The sequence below is a fragment of the Poecilia reticulata genome, chromosome 22 (genome assembly GCF_904066995.2).
Source record: "Poecilia reticulata chromosome 22, P_reticulata-male-v2, whole genome shotgun sequence".
NCBI classification, from domain to species: domain Eukaryota; kingdom Metazoa; phylum Chordata; class Actinopteri; order Cyprinodontiformes; family Poeciliidae; genus Poecilia; species Poecilia reticulata.
The window spans coordinates 27,389,498-27,403,693 of NC_088851.1; the positions used below are offsets into that span (position 1 = coordinate 27,389,498).

The following is a 14,196-nucleotide window of genomic DNA, read 5'->3' on the forward strand; positions in this document are numbered from 1 at the left end:
ACCTGCAGGTCGTTACAGCATCAGGTCATCCGCCCGCTTTTATTTTGAAATGTTTCATCTGAAGTTGGTGGAGTTTAGCAAAGACTCAGACTGAGAAACATCCCAGCTGGTCGTTCACTCAGGACCTTCCTGCTCTGCATCCATCAGACTTATGCAGACGACTAGCAGCTGTTTGCAGCTGTGTTCACGCTGGTTCTGGTTCTGATGCAGAGCAGAACCAGAACCAAACACGGGGAAGCAGCATTCAGCCTCCAGGCTCCACAGATCTGGAACAAACTTCCAGAAAACTGAAAAACTGCTGGAACACTGAAAGATTTGATCCATAATAGCAGGAACATCATAAAGTTGATTCTGATTTTCAGACATTTTTTCTACATTGTTGCTGAAAATGTATGAAGGTAATAAAGTTGTTTCAACATTTTTCATTTTCTCCAAAGACAATTTTTATTTTTATTCCCAATGTTGGATTTTGGTAATAAAGTTTTTTACATGTTATCTTTTAAACAACACAGTTTATCACCTGGCAGCGATGAGGAACTAATGAGGTTGAGAGGAAATAAACTCTGACGGTTTGGTGGCAGCATCATGCTGAGTTTTACGTTTCACAGCTAAACAACGGCAGGAAGTCGACTCTTTGTTCTGCAGAGGAGTCAGAAAAACACGATTTGCTCCAGAGAACTGCTTCGTGGTTGAAATTCAGGGTTTTCCTGCAGCGGCATGGAAATGATGCAAAATGTCCTCCAGAAGCATCCAGAGCCACAAACATGCAGCTTCTTCTGCTAACGGCTGCAGCGTCTCTAGTTTCCTGGAGCTGCAGGCAGATTTTCAGACAGGAGGAAGTGATGCGTCCCATCGGCTCCTTAACGACACAAAGATGCTTTTATTTCTACACCAGGAGCAGCTCAGATGGAGGACAGGTGGAAACCAAGCGCTGGTGGCATTAGGTGCTTTTTGAAGGATGTAAAACCAAAGATTTAAGTTTTCTACTCCAGACCCTGACAGGATGTTTTTCTGTAGGGAATCAGGAACATGGAGGCTGCATCCCGGATAAAACATGTCTGTTAATCTCTTGAAGAGCCACAACATCCTCAGGGAGGAGCTGACTGAGCAGCCGACTGACGACCGGCTAACTGCAGCGGGACAGAAAATAAATCCAGTGTCTCAGTTTCAAGGTGGCAGAAGAAAGAAAACTCTGGATTCTTCACTAAGCTTCACATGGAGCAACAGAAAATATGAAGATTTATGATGAATTGGTGACTAAAGTATCCAGGAACCGACTGGGTTTCATCAGCAGCTGAAAGTTCTGTCATGTTTCTGTTCATGGATGGTTCTGTACGGGTTCTGGTTGCCGAGGCAACAAACTGAACCTCAGCAGTCCAAACAGGACAAACCTGAACTGCAGCAGGTTTGTTTATTAATCCATTCATGTCTAAATATATACAGAAACGCATCATAAAATCTATTTTTACCATCACTGTGTTTATTAAAGGGACAGTTTTATGTCACATTGTCATTTTATGCTAATCCATCATCAGAAACAGTCCAGCAGTGTTTCTATGGCAACCATTCAGCTGGACAACACCTGGGTGGACCTAGCCCCGCCTTCCTCCCTCACTCAGCTCCTTCAGACTAGCTGACAGCAATTAGCAAACCCTTAAAGGGTTAATAGAGGAGCCATGTTGGGACGACTTCCTGGAGGCGGAGCTTCAGAAACGGTCAGAGTTTTTAAAGAGAGCAAGTTCAAGGCTAAACCTGAAGGTAAAGTTTCTTTTAGGCCATCCATCCATTTTCTTTACACCTTGTCCCCTAATGGGGTCAGGAGCTGCTGCTGCCTCTCCAGCCAATGTTCCAGGCGAGAGGCGGGGTCACCCGGACAGGTCACCTGGACAGGTCACCTGTCTGTCACAGGGCAACACAGAGACACACAGGACACACAACCACTCACACCTAGGGGCAACTTGTAGAGGCCAATTAACCTGACAGTCATGTTTCTGGACTGTGGGAGGAAACTGGAGAACCCGGAGAAAACCCACCATGCAGGGAGAACATGGAGACTCCATGCAGAAAGACCGGGGATCGAACCCAGAACCTTCTTGCTGCATAGCAGCAGCTCTACCCACTGCTCCACAGTGCAGCCCCTCTTTTAGGTCATATCTGATAGATCTGTTAATGCTGTACCAACCGTCTGGACCCCTCAGGTTCTGGTTCTGGTTCTGCTCTGCATCCAGAACCAGAACCAGACGAGGAGAAGCAGCATTCAGCTTCTATGCACCACAGATCTGGAACAAACTTCCAGAAAACTGTAAAACAGCTGAAACACTGAGAGCCTTTAAGTCTCAACTTAAAACCAGCTGGTTAGAGCTGCTAATGGCTAAACTAGGGTTAGAGTGCAGGTTTTGATGTCTTTAATGTTTTTATGTCTTTAATGTTTTTAATTTTTTTCTTTTCGACGTTTTAATGATGTAATTTGTTTTTTTGTTTTTATTTTTATTTTGTTTATTTTTTTTTTAAATCTCTCTCTCACTGATTATTTCTGTTTTTATTTTAATTATGTAAATGCCTTGCTGCTGAAATGTGCTATACAAATAAAATTTGATTGATTGATTGATCTGATTAAAAACATTTTTGAAGGTAACAGTTACTCGACTGTTGTATAAAATGCAAACTGCCCCTTTAATATAATCCGGTCCATCCCTAGGAACCAGATTTTTAGTGACCGGTTCTGCTCCAGATGAGCCAAAGTGATGAGATCCTGACCCGGCAGTCCGTGGTCCCGCCCCCTCTGCAGGTTCAGGGCAGCCAGGTCCAGGTTCTGCTGGGAGTCCAGAACCAGCAGCGACTCTGTTACCTCCTCCACCAGCAGGGAGTCCGGAGCCGCCACCGCCGCCGCCGTGGCAACCATGCCCCGCAAGGTCGGCTCGATGCCACCTGCACACACACCACGGTTGGTTCTTAGCCACTGGACTCAAGGTTGAATATAGTTAGCATAGCGGCGTTAGCTGAGCACAGCTCTGTTATGAGCTAAGCTAACAGGCTAACTGTCTGATCTGTACAGGTTCATGAGACATCGTAAAACTTTCATGGTGGATATTTAGAGCTCAAATGGCTGCACCTTCTCCTCTTCATGCTCGGTTGGGTCAACACCAACAGGCTGATGGAAACCATCAGGAAACAAGAAGGAATTGTGGGTAAATTGGGCCAACACTGTCTTCAGCTTTAATTTGGTGAATTAACTGCAGGAATTTCTCCTGGAACTCCAGCTGACCCAAATCTGACTACGGCGCTTCCTTCCTGGGTTCTCCTGAGGTTTCCATGGCTGCCTTAAAGGGCCACTGACCTTCTTTAACGATCCTCCAGGGACTGAAGAAAGCCTGCTGAAGTCTCAGGTGGGGGAAGCGCCGGTCTTCCTGGAAGCTCTCGTTCAGCCTGCTGAGGATCGGAGGAATGTTGGCGTGGCCGAACCTGAAGGCCGCCGTGGCGAACACGTTGGAGGCCGAGCTGTCCACCGTCGGATCGTAGCCGCCATAGGGCCCGATGTGCCGTTCAAACGACTCCGCGCCAATTACTTTAGGGATATAATCTCTCATCGTTATTATCTGGAAGTCAAACAAGAAAGACGAGGATGGGAAAGACTGAAACTACTTCAAAGTGTCTAAATCTGTTACTGAGGTTTTATTTGCTCCAAACCAATCAGACAAGATGACCGTTTGACGCCGTGAGAGACAGACGGAGGACGAAGATCACTCGCTTTGGCTGAGCCTGAAAATGTCTGATGAGAACTTTGATGCTTTTATCTGTTCAGAGCGCCGTCTGCAGAGCGCCGTCTGCAGACGGCGCTCTGCAGACGGCGCTCTGCAGACGGCGCTCTGCAGACGGCGCTCTGCAGACGGCAGACGATCTGATGCAAAGGATCTTAGTTTCCTCAAGCTGTCCAACCTGCTCTGTTCCTTATGCGTCCAGGCTGGATGGTTTTCTGCCCCCTCTCTGCTCCTCTGGGGTATTAAGGCGACTGATTGTCCTGAAACACTGGAAGCCGACATGCAGACGCAGCGTTTCATCAGCGTTTGCTTTAAAGCCAGAAGGTTCTCCGTCTCAGGATGTTTCTGAAGATCTTCCACCGACATTAAACTGGTCTTGATGGTGCAGCAGATTCCCAGCGTTCCGGTCTAACAGCAGAAGCTGACGGCAGGCCGTCATCAGGGCTTCGGACCTTTCTGTGTTTGTTCTTCGTGCTGCTCTCCTCGCCTGGCTTCCTCAGTCTGATATAAAACCACTAATGTTTCACTGTGGAGGAAACGTGACCTTTCCTCTGTGCCAGGTCACATTTCCACGTTTAGCTCCTAATTAGAGGTGCTGGCCGCTCAGACTGAAACGATTCAATGTTCTGCTTTGAACAGATGCCAGGTGACCTGCACCAGACATCCAGTTACCATGACGATCAGGTGGGGTTAACAGACTTCATCAAGTCATGCTGACTGATTATGTAACAATCTGTTTGTTTTCATTCCTTATGAATGTTTCTGTTCATCTGCAGCTTCAAACAGGCAGAAAGTAGAAATAATAACAGACTGGATTCAGTTTCCTGGGTGACAGACGCCCTGACCTGGTCACTGTGATCTAAATGACTAGTTATTAACACATTATGAATGAACTCAACATGAATTATTCTATATATATAATAACATATACATGTATATATTTGAACCTGATGACAAAAAGCCAAAATGAGAGGATTAATATTTATATCCAACTGTTTTATTCATCTATTCAGGAAAAGTTTCCTGTTTCCCTCCAGCAGGATCTTTGAAACAACTTCCTGCTTCAGATGCAAAAACGTTTCCATGTCTGACAAAAACAGAAATTAATCCCCCATCGGAGAAAAGCAAACACTTTTCATTCGTCTCCGTTTCTCCAGTTTGAGCCGCAGAAAACCAGCGTTCCCAGCAGGACGGACAACTGGGAACCACTTCCTGTTGGACAGGAAGTGGTCCAACAGGAAGTGTTGGACCACTTCCTGTTGGACCAGGACGGACAACTGGGAACCACTTCCTGTCCAACAGGAAGGAATAAAACCTTCCTGGGCCTCATCACTGCGTTCTGACAGTTTGTCCCGTTTTCTGGGATGTTTTTAACTAAATCAGCTGAAGGAGGAACGATCCTCGAACCGGCCGAAGCTTCACAGTAAAATCAGCCGGTAAATTTCCTCAGAGCCAAAAATCACGTAAAAATATGGGTGAGAAAAACAACAGCAAATCTTTAGAAGTTTAAAAAAAGCAGCGTCAAACTTTTTGGGCCGAAATGAAGCAAAATATAATAAAAATAAATAAAATCACAAAAAATTGTGTTGAAATTTCAGATGTTTTATTTAGATGTAATATTTCATATTTGAGTTATTAAAAGACAGAAATCCAGTTTTTAAATTTGTGACTAGATTCAGATTTGTTGGTAATAATTTTGGCCTAGTTAAAGCTCAAAGCCTCCCTGTCCTCTCTGCTGCTCGGTCAGCTGAAGACGCTTTATGGAAATCTTATTAATCGAATACGTTGCCATAGAAACAGCAGCAATGAGCTCCAGCCTCATATCCGCCTGTCGGACTCGTCGCCTCGACTTCCTCCTGCTGACGGTCAGAACAGGAAGTGGCTCAAACCTCGCCCTCCTCTTCCTCAGCTCTTCATCGCTCTGCTGCAGATCCAGGAGTTCAATAAGCCGATCAGACAGATGATCCAACGTTTGGTCAGAAATTCCTTCCCATTAATGGCCTGCAGCCAAACTTTCACTTCCTGGTGACTTTGGATCATTTAGATGAAAACATGATTCTGATCAGTTTGGCTTTTAGTTACACTTTAGTACTTATTAGTATTTTATCACTTTTCAAGTTTTCTTTCATTTCTAATGTTTCCTTGCTGACAGTTTCATGTCCAGTCGCTCTGGTATAATCCAAACATTTGGACTCGGATCTCTGAGACCTTCTGGACCCTTCAAAATAAAACCATCTTAATCACGAATCATAAGAATAAAGTCGGTTCATTAAATAAGCTGTAAGAGCTGCTGACATGGTTTGACCTTTGAACTCCTCGTGTGTAATTAAAGGCAGCAGCTTCCTTTAGCTCAACCATGAAACAGGAAACAGGAAGCAGCTTCACTTCCTGCAGACATAAACGCCTGATCCCAAGTTTAACAGCATCTGAGGTCATGGTGCCTAGCTTCTGCTAGGCACCATGTTGCTGTAGCCCTTTAGCGTTAGCGGGACTGAAGCTTACGGTTAGCTTTAGGTTTAGCGAAGCTAACGTTCAGTTAGCGGTTCCATTCAGAGACCCAGACAGTCGGACCACACAAAAACAAACCAGTCCCAGGTTTTTATTTAGGGGCATCATGTTGGAGCGTGAGCGGCAGCCGGACTCTCACCTGGTGCAGGGCGCCAACGATCTTGCGTGCCTCCTGGAACACGGCCTCCGGGCTCCAGTGCTGGTTGAGGAGCTGCAGGGCGTCTGCCAGGCGGTTGTGTTCCCGGAGCCACAGCGTGTGCAGAGCGATCAGAGGCAGGTCCTCGTTGACCCGGCCGTCTCCGGCCCGGAAACACTCCACCCCTCGGCCGCGCCCCGCCGCGCCGCACGCCGACGGCGACTCCGCTACGAAGGGCAGGTAAGGTCTGCCCTGCCGGTCCCGGAAGCGGCCATTTACGGCCAGCTTCCCGCTGCGGCCGGAGAGGTCGCGGAGGTCGTTCTGCTGCTGCGGCGTGTGGCCGTACACCAGAGAGGCGTCGATGAAGGACGAGGCGGCGTTCAGCTGCTGCCGCTGCAGAGCCCGCAGCATGCCGGAGCCGGGCCTGGAGCAGCAGGCCGGCGTGGAGCGCTGGAACGGCATGCAGAGGGAGTCCTGGGTCTGACAGCCAGGCACGATGTAATCAGATTACTTATCGAACTCACTGATCTAAGAACGGATTTCAGGTGTTGGTGTTTGCAGCAGACTCACCTGGATGGGGAAGCAGGGATGCAGGTTTTCACAGGATGTCCTGCAGTCCTGCTGCGTCCAGGAAGCCGCTCCGCTGAGGCTCTGCGGCGTCAGGGTCACATCGTGGTCGATGTACTGACCCCAGTCCGCCAGCAGCTGGGAGTACGCAGCGTCTGCGTCCTTACAGGAAGTCCTCACCACCTCCCTGCTGACACGCCGCGGCTGCACACACAACGCCGTCATCACACAGCCAATCAGAGAGCTGATTGGCTGTGTGAGAACACCTGGAGGTTAAAACCAGATCATTTAAAGCTGCAGTAACTTTTATAAAAACATTCTTTTACATGCATGTTCTCCCTGCATGGTGGGTTTTCTCCAGGTTCTCCGGTTTCCTCCCAGTCCAGAAACATGACTGTCAGGTTAACTGGCCTCTACAAAACCTCCCTAGGTGTGTGTGTGTGTGTGTGTGTGTGTGTGTGTGTGTGTGTGTGTGTGTGTGTGTGTGTGTGTGTGTGTGTGTGTGTGTGTGTGTGTGTGTGTGTGTGTGTGTGTGTGTGTGTGTGTGCATGGTTGTTTGTCCTGTCTGTCTCTGTGTTGCCCTGCGACAGACTGGCCACCTGTCCAGGTGACCCGTCCAGGTGACCCCGCCTCTCACCCAGAACGTTAGCTGGAGAGGCAGCAGCACCTACTGACCCACTGAGGGACAAGGTGTGAGAAAATTGATTTTTGTTTAAATCATCATGTCATGCAAACTAGAAACAACCAATCAGAGCAAGGAGGCGTGTCTTAGTGCTGTCAATCATCCCCTCTTGCTCTCTTCTACTGCAACTAGCATAGCCTGTTGTGGATGCTAAAGCTAGTTAGCATTACCACTCACAACGGCCAATAGCTATTTCTTAGCTATCGGCACCTTTAGCAGCAAGTACATGAGGATGATTGACAGCGCTAGGACCCACCTCCCGGCTCTGATTGGTTGTTTTTGTTCAGGAGGAGATGAATATTTTCACAGATTATCTGTCTGACTGTCACAACAAGGTGAGTAAAATAAAAGCTTTAAGTGAAGCTGAACTAGAGAAACACTCAGGACGCCGGGGAGCGAACCGGACCGCCGGGGAGCGAACCGGACCGCCGGGGAGCGAACCGGACCGCCGGGGAGCGAACCGGACCGCCGGGGGGCGAACCGGACCGCCGGGGAGCGAACCGGCGAACCGGACCGCCGGGGAGCGAACCGGACCGCCGGGGAGCGAACCGGACCGCCGGGGAGCGAACCGGACCGCCGGGGAGCGAACCGGACCGCCGGGGGGCGAACCGGACCGCCGGGGAGCGAACCGGACCGCCGGGGAGCGAACCGGACCGCCGCCCCGACCCGGCTCTACCTTCACTCAGGTTACCGGGGGAAGCTGGGATCCGTGATGGAGCCGCTGCGGGTCCCAGCCTCTGGGTTCCTCCTCTCCGTCCTCATATTCAGCTGGAAGCCATCGGACCAAGGCCGTGTTGGCGGCGCCCCAGTCAGGATTCTGTCTGACAGAACGAAGAAACCGGCTGGTCCGCTTCAAACCCACAGATGGAAATATTTCAGTCTAAATGACATTTAACACGATTCATCCTGTCAGAATGCAGGAAAACTGTAGCTAACCTGTAGTTAACCTCCGTCAGCTACAGAACATTAGCATGCTAACCCTTTCATATTTCCCATCAGCCACTTCGATTAAAGGATGATGATCATTTTTCAAGATGGCTGCCATATTTGATCCTTTTAAACTAGTTATTGTCATAAAATGTTCCCCATTTTCTTGACTTTATGAACTTTATGTATTTTCTACTTTGGTTGTTGTGTTGATAAAACTAACTTAGCAGTTTAGTGTTAGCGCCTGCTAAATTTGTATATGTTTAGCAGGCTAACGCTAATGTTCACAATTTTTTTAAGTGGTTAGCCAGTTAGCAATAGCTTATGCTAATTGCTTTATGTTTTAGCAGCTTGGTGTTAACTCCCAATATTTTTTAGGACTTTAGTGTTCGTTTCCAATCACTGCGGTTGTTTTTTAGGGGTTAGCATCAAACGCAGGATCTCATTGGTCAAACCTTTTAGCTCGTCTGTCCTAAAATCTGAAGCTGGTCATTTATTTCAAAAGAACAGCTGAAAGCTTCACTTTTACTGAGTTTTTCTCCACATTCAGTTATTTCTCTTAACAAAATGTCCTGACCTGAAGCCTGACCTGAAGCCTGACATGAAGCCTGACCCGAAGCCTGACCCGAAGCCTGACCCGAAGCCTGACCGAAGCCTGACCCGAAGCCTGACCCGAAGCCTGACCCGAAGCCTGACCCGAAGCCTGACCCGAAGCCTGACCCGAAGCCTGACCCGAAGCCTGACCCGAAGCCTGACCCAAAGCCTGACCCGAAGCCTGACCTGAAGCCTGACCCGACCCCTGACCCGAAGCCTGACCCAAAGCCTGACCGAAGCCTGACCCAAAGCCTGACCCAAAGCCTGACCCAAAGCCTGACCCGAAGCCTGACCCAAAGCCTGACCCGAAGCCTGACCGAAGCCTGACCCAAAGCCTGACCCGAAGCCTGACCGAAAGCCTGACCTAAAGCCTGACCCAAAGCCTGACCCGAAGCCTGACCGAAGACTGACCCAAAGCCTGACCAAAGCCTGACCCGAAGCCTGACCGAAGCCTGACCGAAGCCTGACCCAAAGCCTGACCCGAAGCCTGACCCGAAGCCTGACCGAAGCCTGACCCAAAGCCTGACCCAAAGCCTGACCCAAAGCCTGACCCGAAGCCTGACCCAAAGCCTGACCGAAGCCTGACCCAAAGCCTGACCAAAGCCTGACCCGAAGCCTGACCCGACGTCTGACCCGAAGCCTGACCCAAAGCCTGACCCGAAGCCTGACCCAAAGCCTGACCCAAAGCCTGACCCAAAGCCTGACCCGAAGCCTGACCCGAAGCCTGACCGAAGCCTGACCCGAAGCCTGACCGAAGCCTGACCGAAGCCTGACCCGAAGCCTGACCGAAGCCTGACCGAAGCCTGACCCAAAGCCTGACCCGAAGCCTGACCTGAAGCCTGACCCAAAGCCTGACCCGAAGCCTGACCGAAGCCTGACCCCTGACCTGAAGCCTGACATAAAGCCTGACCCGAAGCCTGACCGAAGCCTGACCTGAAGCCTGACCCGAAGCCTGACCCCTGACCTGACCCCTGACCCGAAGCCTGACCTGAAGCCTGACCTACCCGAAGCCTGACCCTGCGCCGCGGCAGTTGTGCTACCTGTTGTTGCAGACTCCTGAGATGCTGCGGTATTTGTCATGATGACTTCCTTCACAGACGGCTGGATCCGTTTCAGTCGGACACTGAGACAGCTCTGCCAGCAGCTGCAGGTTTTCCCGGGTCAGAAGCTCTGACACGAGCAAAACACATGAAGTCACTGCAGCTCAGCAAACGGGTGTTAGAATGTCAGGCTTTGTGGTTTGGATGTGACTTTGGTAGCACAGCTAGAAATGAAAGAAACCGATTAGAACTACGGCCAGACCTGATGCTGTGAAGTTCCTGTTATATTTCTGCTTTGCTGCGTTTTTCAGGATCTGCAGGGCGGCGTGGAAAATCTCCCCGGACCTGGAAATCTCCCGAGTCTGAGGCTGGAAGTGAAACCTGAAGCCATGGCTGCAGAGAGGAGCTGCTCTCCGTCTGCGGACAGGAGTTGGACGTTAAAGCAGTTTCATTTTCAGGCTGTGGCCCGGTGGCTGTCTGGGCTGGGTACCGCTGGCCGGAGGCGCCGTCAGCATCCTGAGGACACGAGACCAGAACGTCTCTGAAGGACGAGGCTGAAAATGAGAAACACGACTTCAGGCCTCACAGCAGAGCCTACATATGTTCAATTAAAGTGATTTACTTTCTTGATCTCGTTTCATTTTTCAAAATGGCCGCCGTGGCTGTAACAGAGAATATGATCTAAAATCAGCAGCAGCGATTGCTAACCAGATGTTAGCTTCAATAACTAGCTGGACCAGAATCTCAGCTAAACCAACAGAACAATCAGCAGAAGCTAAATCACTAAACAGAAAATATAGTGGAAGATGCTGATCTATTATACAAATAAAAGTTAAATATGACCAAAAAACAGAATATTATGCTGTTAAATCTGCATCATTTTCTTCTCATTTTTCAGTTTAGGATTTTAATTAAAGTCTGCAGGAAATTAGATTTAATATTTGAAACTTAACTAAACTTTGAGACTCAAACCCTTTTATACAGATATAAATAAAAAGATGCACGTTTTCTTTCTCTTGCTGCTTTAAACAAAATTAATGTGAAATATTTACTCACAGCTGATGGAGGAAGGAGTCGGTGGAACGACGCAGACCAACATCCCCAGAAGAGCCAGATGGAAACATGTCTCCGTCTTCATGGCTCCTCTGCGTCCCGGCAGCCGACGGGTCTTTATGTGAGACCAGAGGCAGGAAGCGCAGCGGGACGGAGACACGCAGCAGGTCAAAGGTCACAGCACCTGACTCCAGAGGGGCTCTTCATCTCACATCACCGAGCTGACTGTTGTTTTTACCTCTGCAAGTTTCTGAGGAGACATCTTGATGGGCCGTTACCGTGACGACGCTGCAGGAAATCATGACGCTCCAAACAAAAACATCTCCAGGAGCAGCACTCAGGGTTTCTACAGGTTTTCTTTCTGACGTGGGTCAGGGGCGGCAGGTGAGGCATCATGGAAAAATAATATGAAATCATCTATATTTCACCCTGTGGTTTGTACTATAAATAAAGTACCTATGTTTTTACTTAGCTTAACCAATTCTGATTATTTTTTCTTCAAAATGGCTGAATCTTCGCATTTTCTCATTAAATCCTCAGAAGCGAAGCAGGTGAGGCAGCAGCAGCTGAGCCTCACCTGGGATTGCTCAACCTCTCGCTAACGGCACTGGCTGCCATTATATGACAGCATGTTCCTCCTGTCTGTACGCCGGAAATGAAATGGCTAAGAAACATTTAATATATGGACTGATTCTCCATAATTTAGCTTATGTATATAATGTACAGTGTTTTATGTCACTAACCTCAGACAGAGTAGAAAAGACATGGAGGATAAACTTGGCTTTGGATGAACGGATATTTTATACAGAATTAGCGGCGCATGGATTTCATTGATACGTAAAGGTAAGACAGCAATAAGATGTTTTTGTTTAGTTTTTTAATTAAATGTGCGTTTTGTGGGCTACAATGTTTAAATAATTCAGTAAAGTAGCAGCGGTAGCTAATCTACCTCAGCAATTATTAATAAAACATTAAGCCTAAAACGTACAACAACAAACTAAATGTTTTGTTCTGTGTGCAAAATTCTTGAATGTTTTTGGTGTTAAATCCTAAAACAGGAAGTGGCATTGTTGTCTGTTGCTACGGCAACGAGTCTGCGTAGCTTGGCGGATACAGATCACTGCTGTGGATCATAGCACCAAATTAATACATTTATATGTTTCACTGAGTTAACGCGGCTATGGATGAATGTAAAAGATTAGCGTTGTGCGCATGCGCGACATTTCCATACGTCCAATAACATGGATGGTGTCTATATAGTCAGAACCTCACCGCACGTCACTGGTCCAGAACCAGCAGAGCTGAGGAGATGCAACTGGTCAGAAATCTGCTTTTATTTTCCCACATTAGGGAAATTCTGCTGCAACAGCAGCAAAGGAAAAAATAAATGAATGAAAACAGAATAAAGTCTGAAAAACACGGCAGGGCATCAATTCAACACAAATGGTGTGTAGTTATTGGCAGTTATCGGCAGTTATTGGCAGCTACTCTGGTCCAGAGGATGTGGGTAAAATAAAAAATGTGTATCTGAGCATTAAAAAGGCAGATTATTTATACAAGTATGAAACTGGAACAGCAGAGATTATATTTGAATTAAAACCTGTTCAGCTCCAGCAGGGATGTGAAAACTTTGAGTTGTTTGGAGCGGGACGGTTTAGAGTCCAACAGGAAGGCAGGCGGATAAAAACACAAACTAAACCCTATAAAATAAATTAATCAGCATTAATCCGGCTGTGGGCTAAAAGCTAAAGGCTAGCTGCAGCTAAAGGCTAGCTGCAGCTAAAGGCTAGCTGCAGCTAAAGGCTAGCTGCAGCTAAAGGCTAGCTGCTTTTCCAGCGTCTCATCAGATCGGCGTGAAGCAGAAATGAACCGCCAACGGCTAGCGGCTGTCATCTGTGCGTCAGATTAACGGTCCTACCGGAAACACGAAAACAGAGGTTCTGGCCGGAAGGTTTGCATGAGGGAAATGTGATTAAAACTTTCCTAACTGATTCATCAAATGAATGTGTTAAAAACCCGACAGAACTGAAACACAGCAGCAGAGGGAGAACCGGGGGAGCATCAGCAGAGTTCATGTGATGCGTTCATGAACGTAGGAACTTCAGCTGCTGCTGCATTCAGGCTGAAAGGTCTGAGATGCGGCGACTCGGCGTTTCCATCACAGAGGAGTTACTTATCCAAACTACAGCTGAACTAAAACCAAACTACAGTTGAACTACAACCAAACTACAGCTGAACTACATCTAAACTACAGCTGAACTACAACCAAACTACAGCTGAACTACATCTAAACTACAGCTGAACTACAACCAAACTACAGTTGAACTACAACCAAACTACAGCTGAACTACAACCAAACTACAGCTGAACTAAAACCAAACTACAGTTGAACTACAGTGTAGTTATGGCGGATCGGTCCTGTGACGGCTGGCTGGATGTGGACATGTTACCATGGAAACCCCTACGTCATCACTGGCGGAGCGTGACGCTGACAAAACCTCTTGACGCGATGATGTCAGAGCGTCAGTCTGGGTTACCTAGCAACACATCAGGCCGTTTGGCGGCAGCAAGTCCAGCTTCAGAGCTTTGAATCATCTGAAGGTTCCTCTGGGAAATACAGACTCCATGACGGGGATATGACGTCACATGTAAAAACTGGTTTCCATGGAAACATTCATGATTATTCATCTGGTAAAACAACAAAATGCTGACGGTTAAAATCAATAACTTAGTTAATGTTCTCAGAATCCAGAATATTTTAGTTAAAAACAGATTTTTATAAAGATAATTCACAGAGCAAAACAACCAGTGAAGTTTAAACATGAGTCAGTTTAATAACTATAACAAAATGAACGTCAGCAGATGTTATGGTTTCTTTATTGGAAATATGCGATTCATCAGACGGAAGCAGGAAGAAACGGAGACCCAGGC

The 14,196-nt window shown here is 47.7% G+C and overlaps 1 protein-coding gene across 3 annotated transcripts in view; it reads right to left on the reverse strand.

The window, feature by feature from the left end:
• Nucleotides 1-14,021, reverse strand: part of tpo (thyroid peroxidase) — a 14,960-nt gene extending 939 nt beyond the window's left edge. Inside the window, exons 1-12 of one of the 3 annotated variants that reach the window (XM_081603469.1) lie at nt 13,716-14,021; nt 11,504-11,626; nt 11,269-11,380; nt 10,703-10,766; nt 10,475-10,629; nt 10,213-10,342; nt 8,343-8,472; nt 6,973-7,173; nt 6,406-6,882; nt 3,338-3,596; nt 2,758-2,928; nt 1-2 (exon numbers count right to left, since the gene is read on the reverse strand). The exon at nt 1-2 is cut by the window's left edge and continues 236 nt beyond it. In XM_081603469.1, coding sequence (XP_081459595.1) covers nt 1-2; nt 2,758-2,928; nt 3,338-3,596; nt 6,406-6,882; nt 6,973-7,173; nt 8,343-8,472; nt 10,213-10,342; nt 10,475-10,629; nt 10,703-10,766; nt 11,269-11,380; nt 11,504-11,527 — 1,725 coding nt within the window. In that variant the 5' untranslated portion in view covers nt 11,528-11,626; nt 13,716-14,021. Of the gene's footprint in view, nt 3-2,647; nt 2,929-3,337; nt 3,597-6,405; nt 6,883-6,972; nt 7,174-8,342; nt 8,473-10,212; nt 10,343-10,474; nt 10,630-10,702; nt 10,767-11,268; nt 11,381-11,503; nt 11,920-13,715 lie in introns of those variants that run through there. The other 2 variants (XM_081603471.1, XM_081603470.1) reach the window with 2 other exon arrangements.
• Nucleotides 14,022-14,196: the final 175 nt, after the last annotated feature.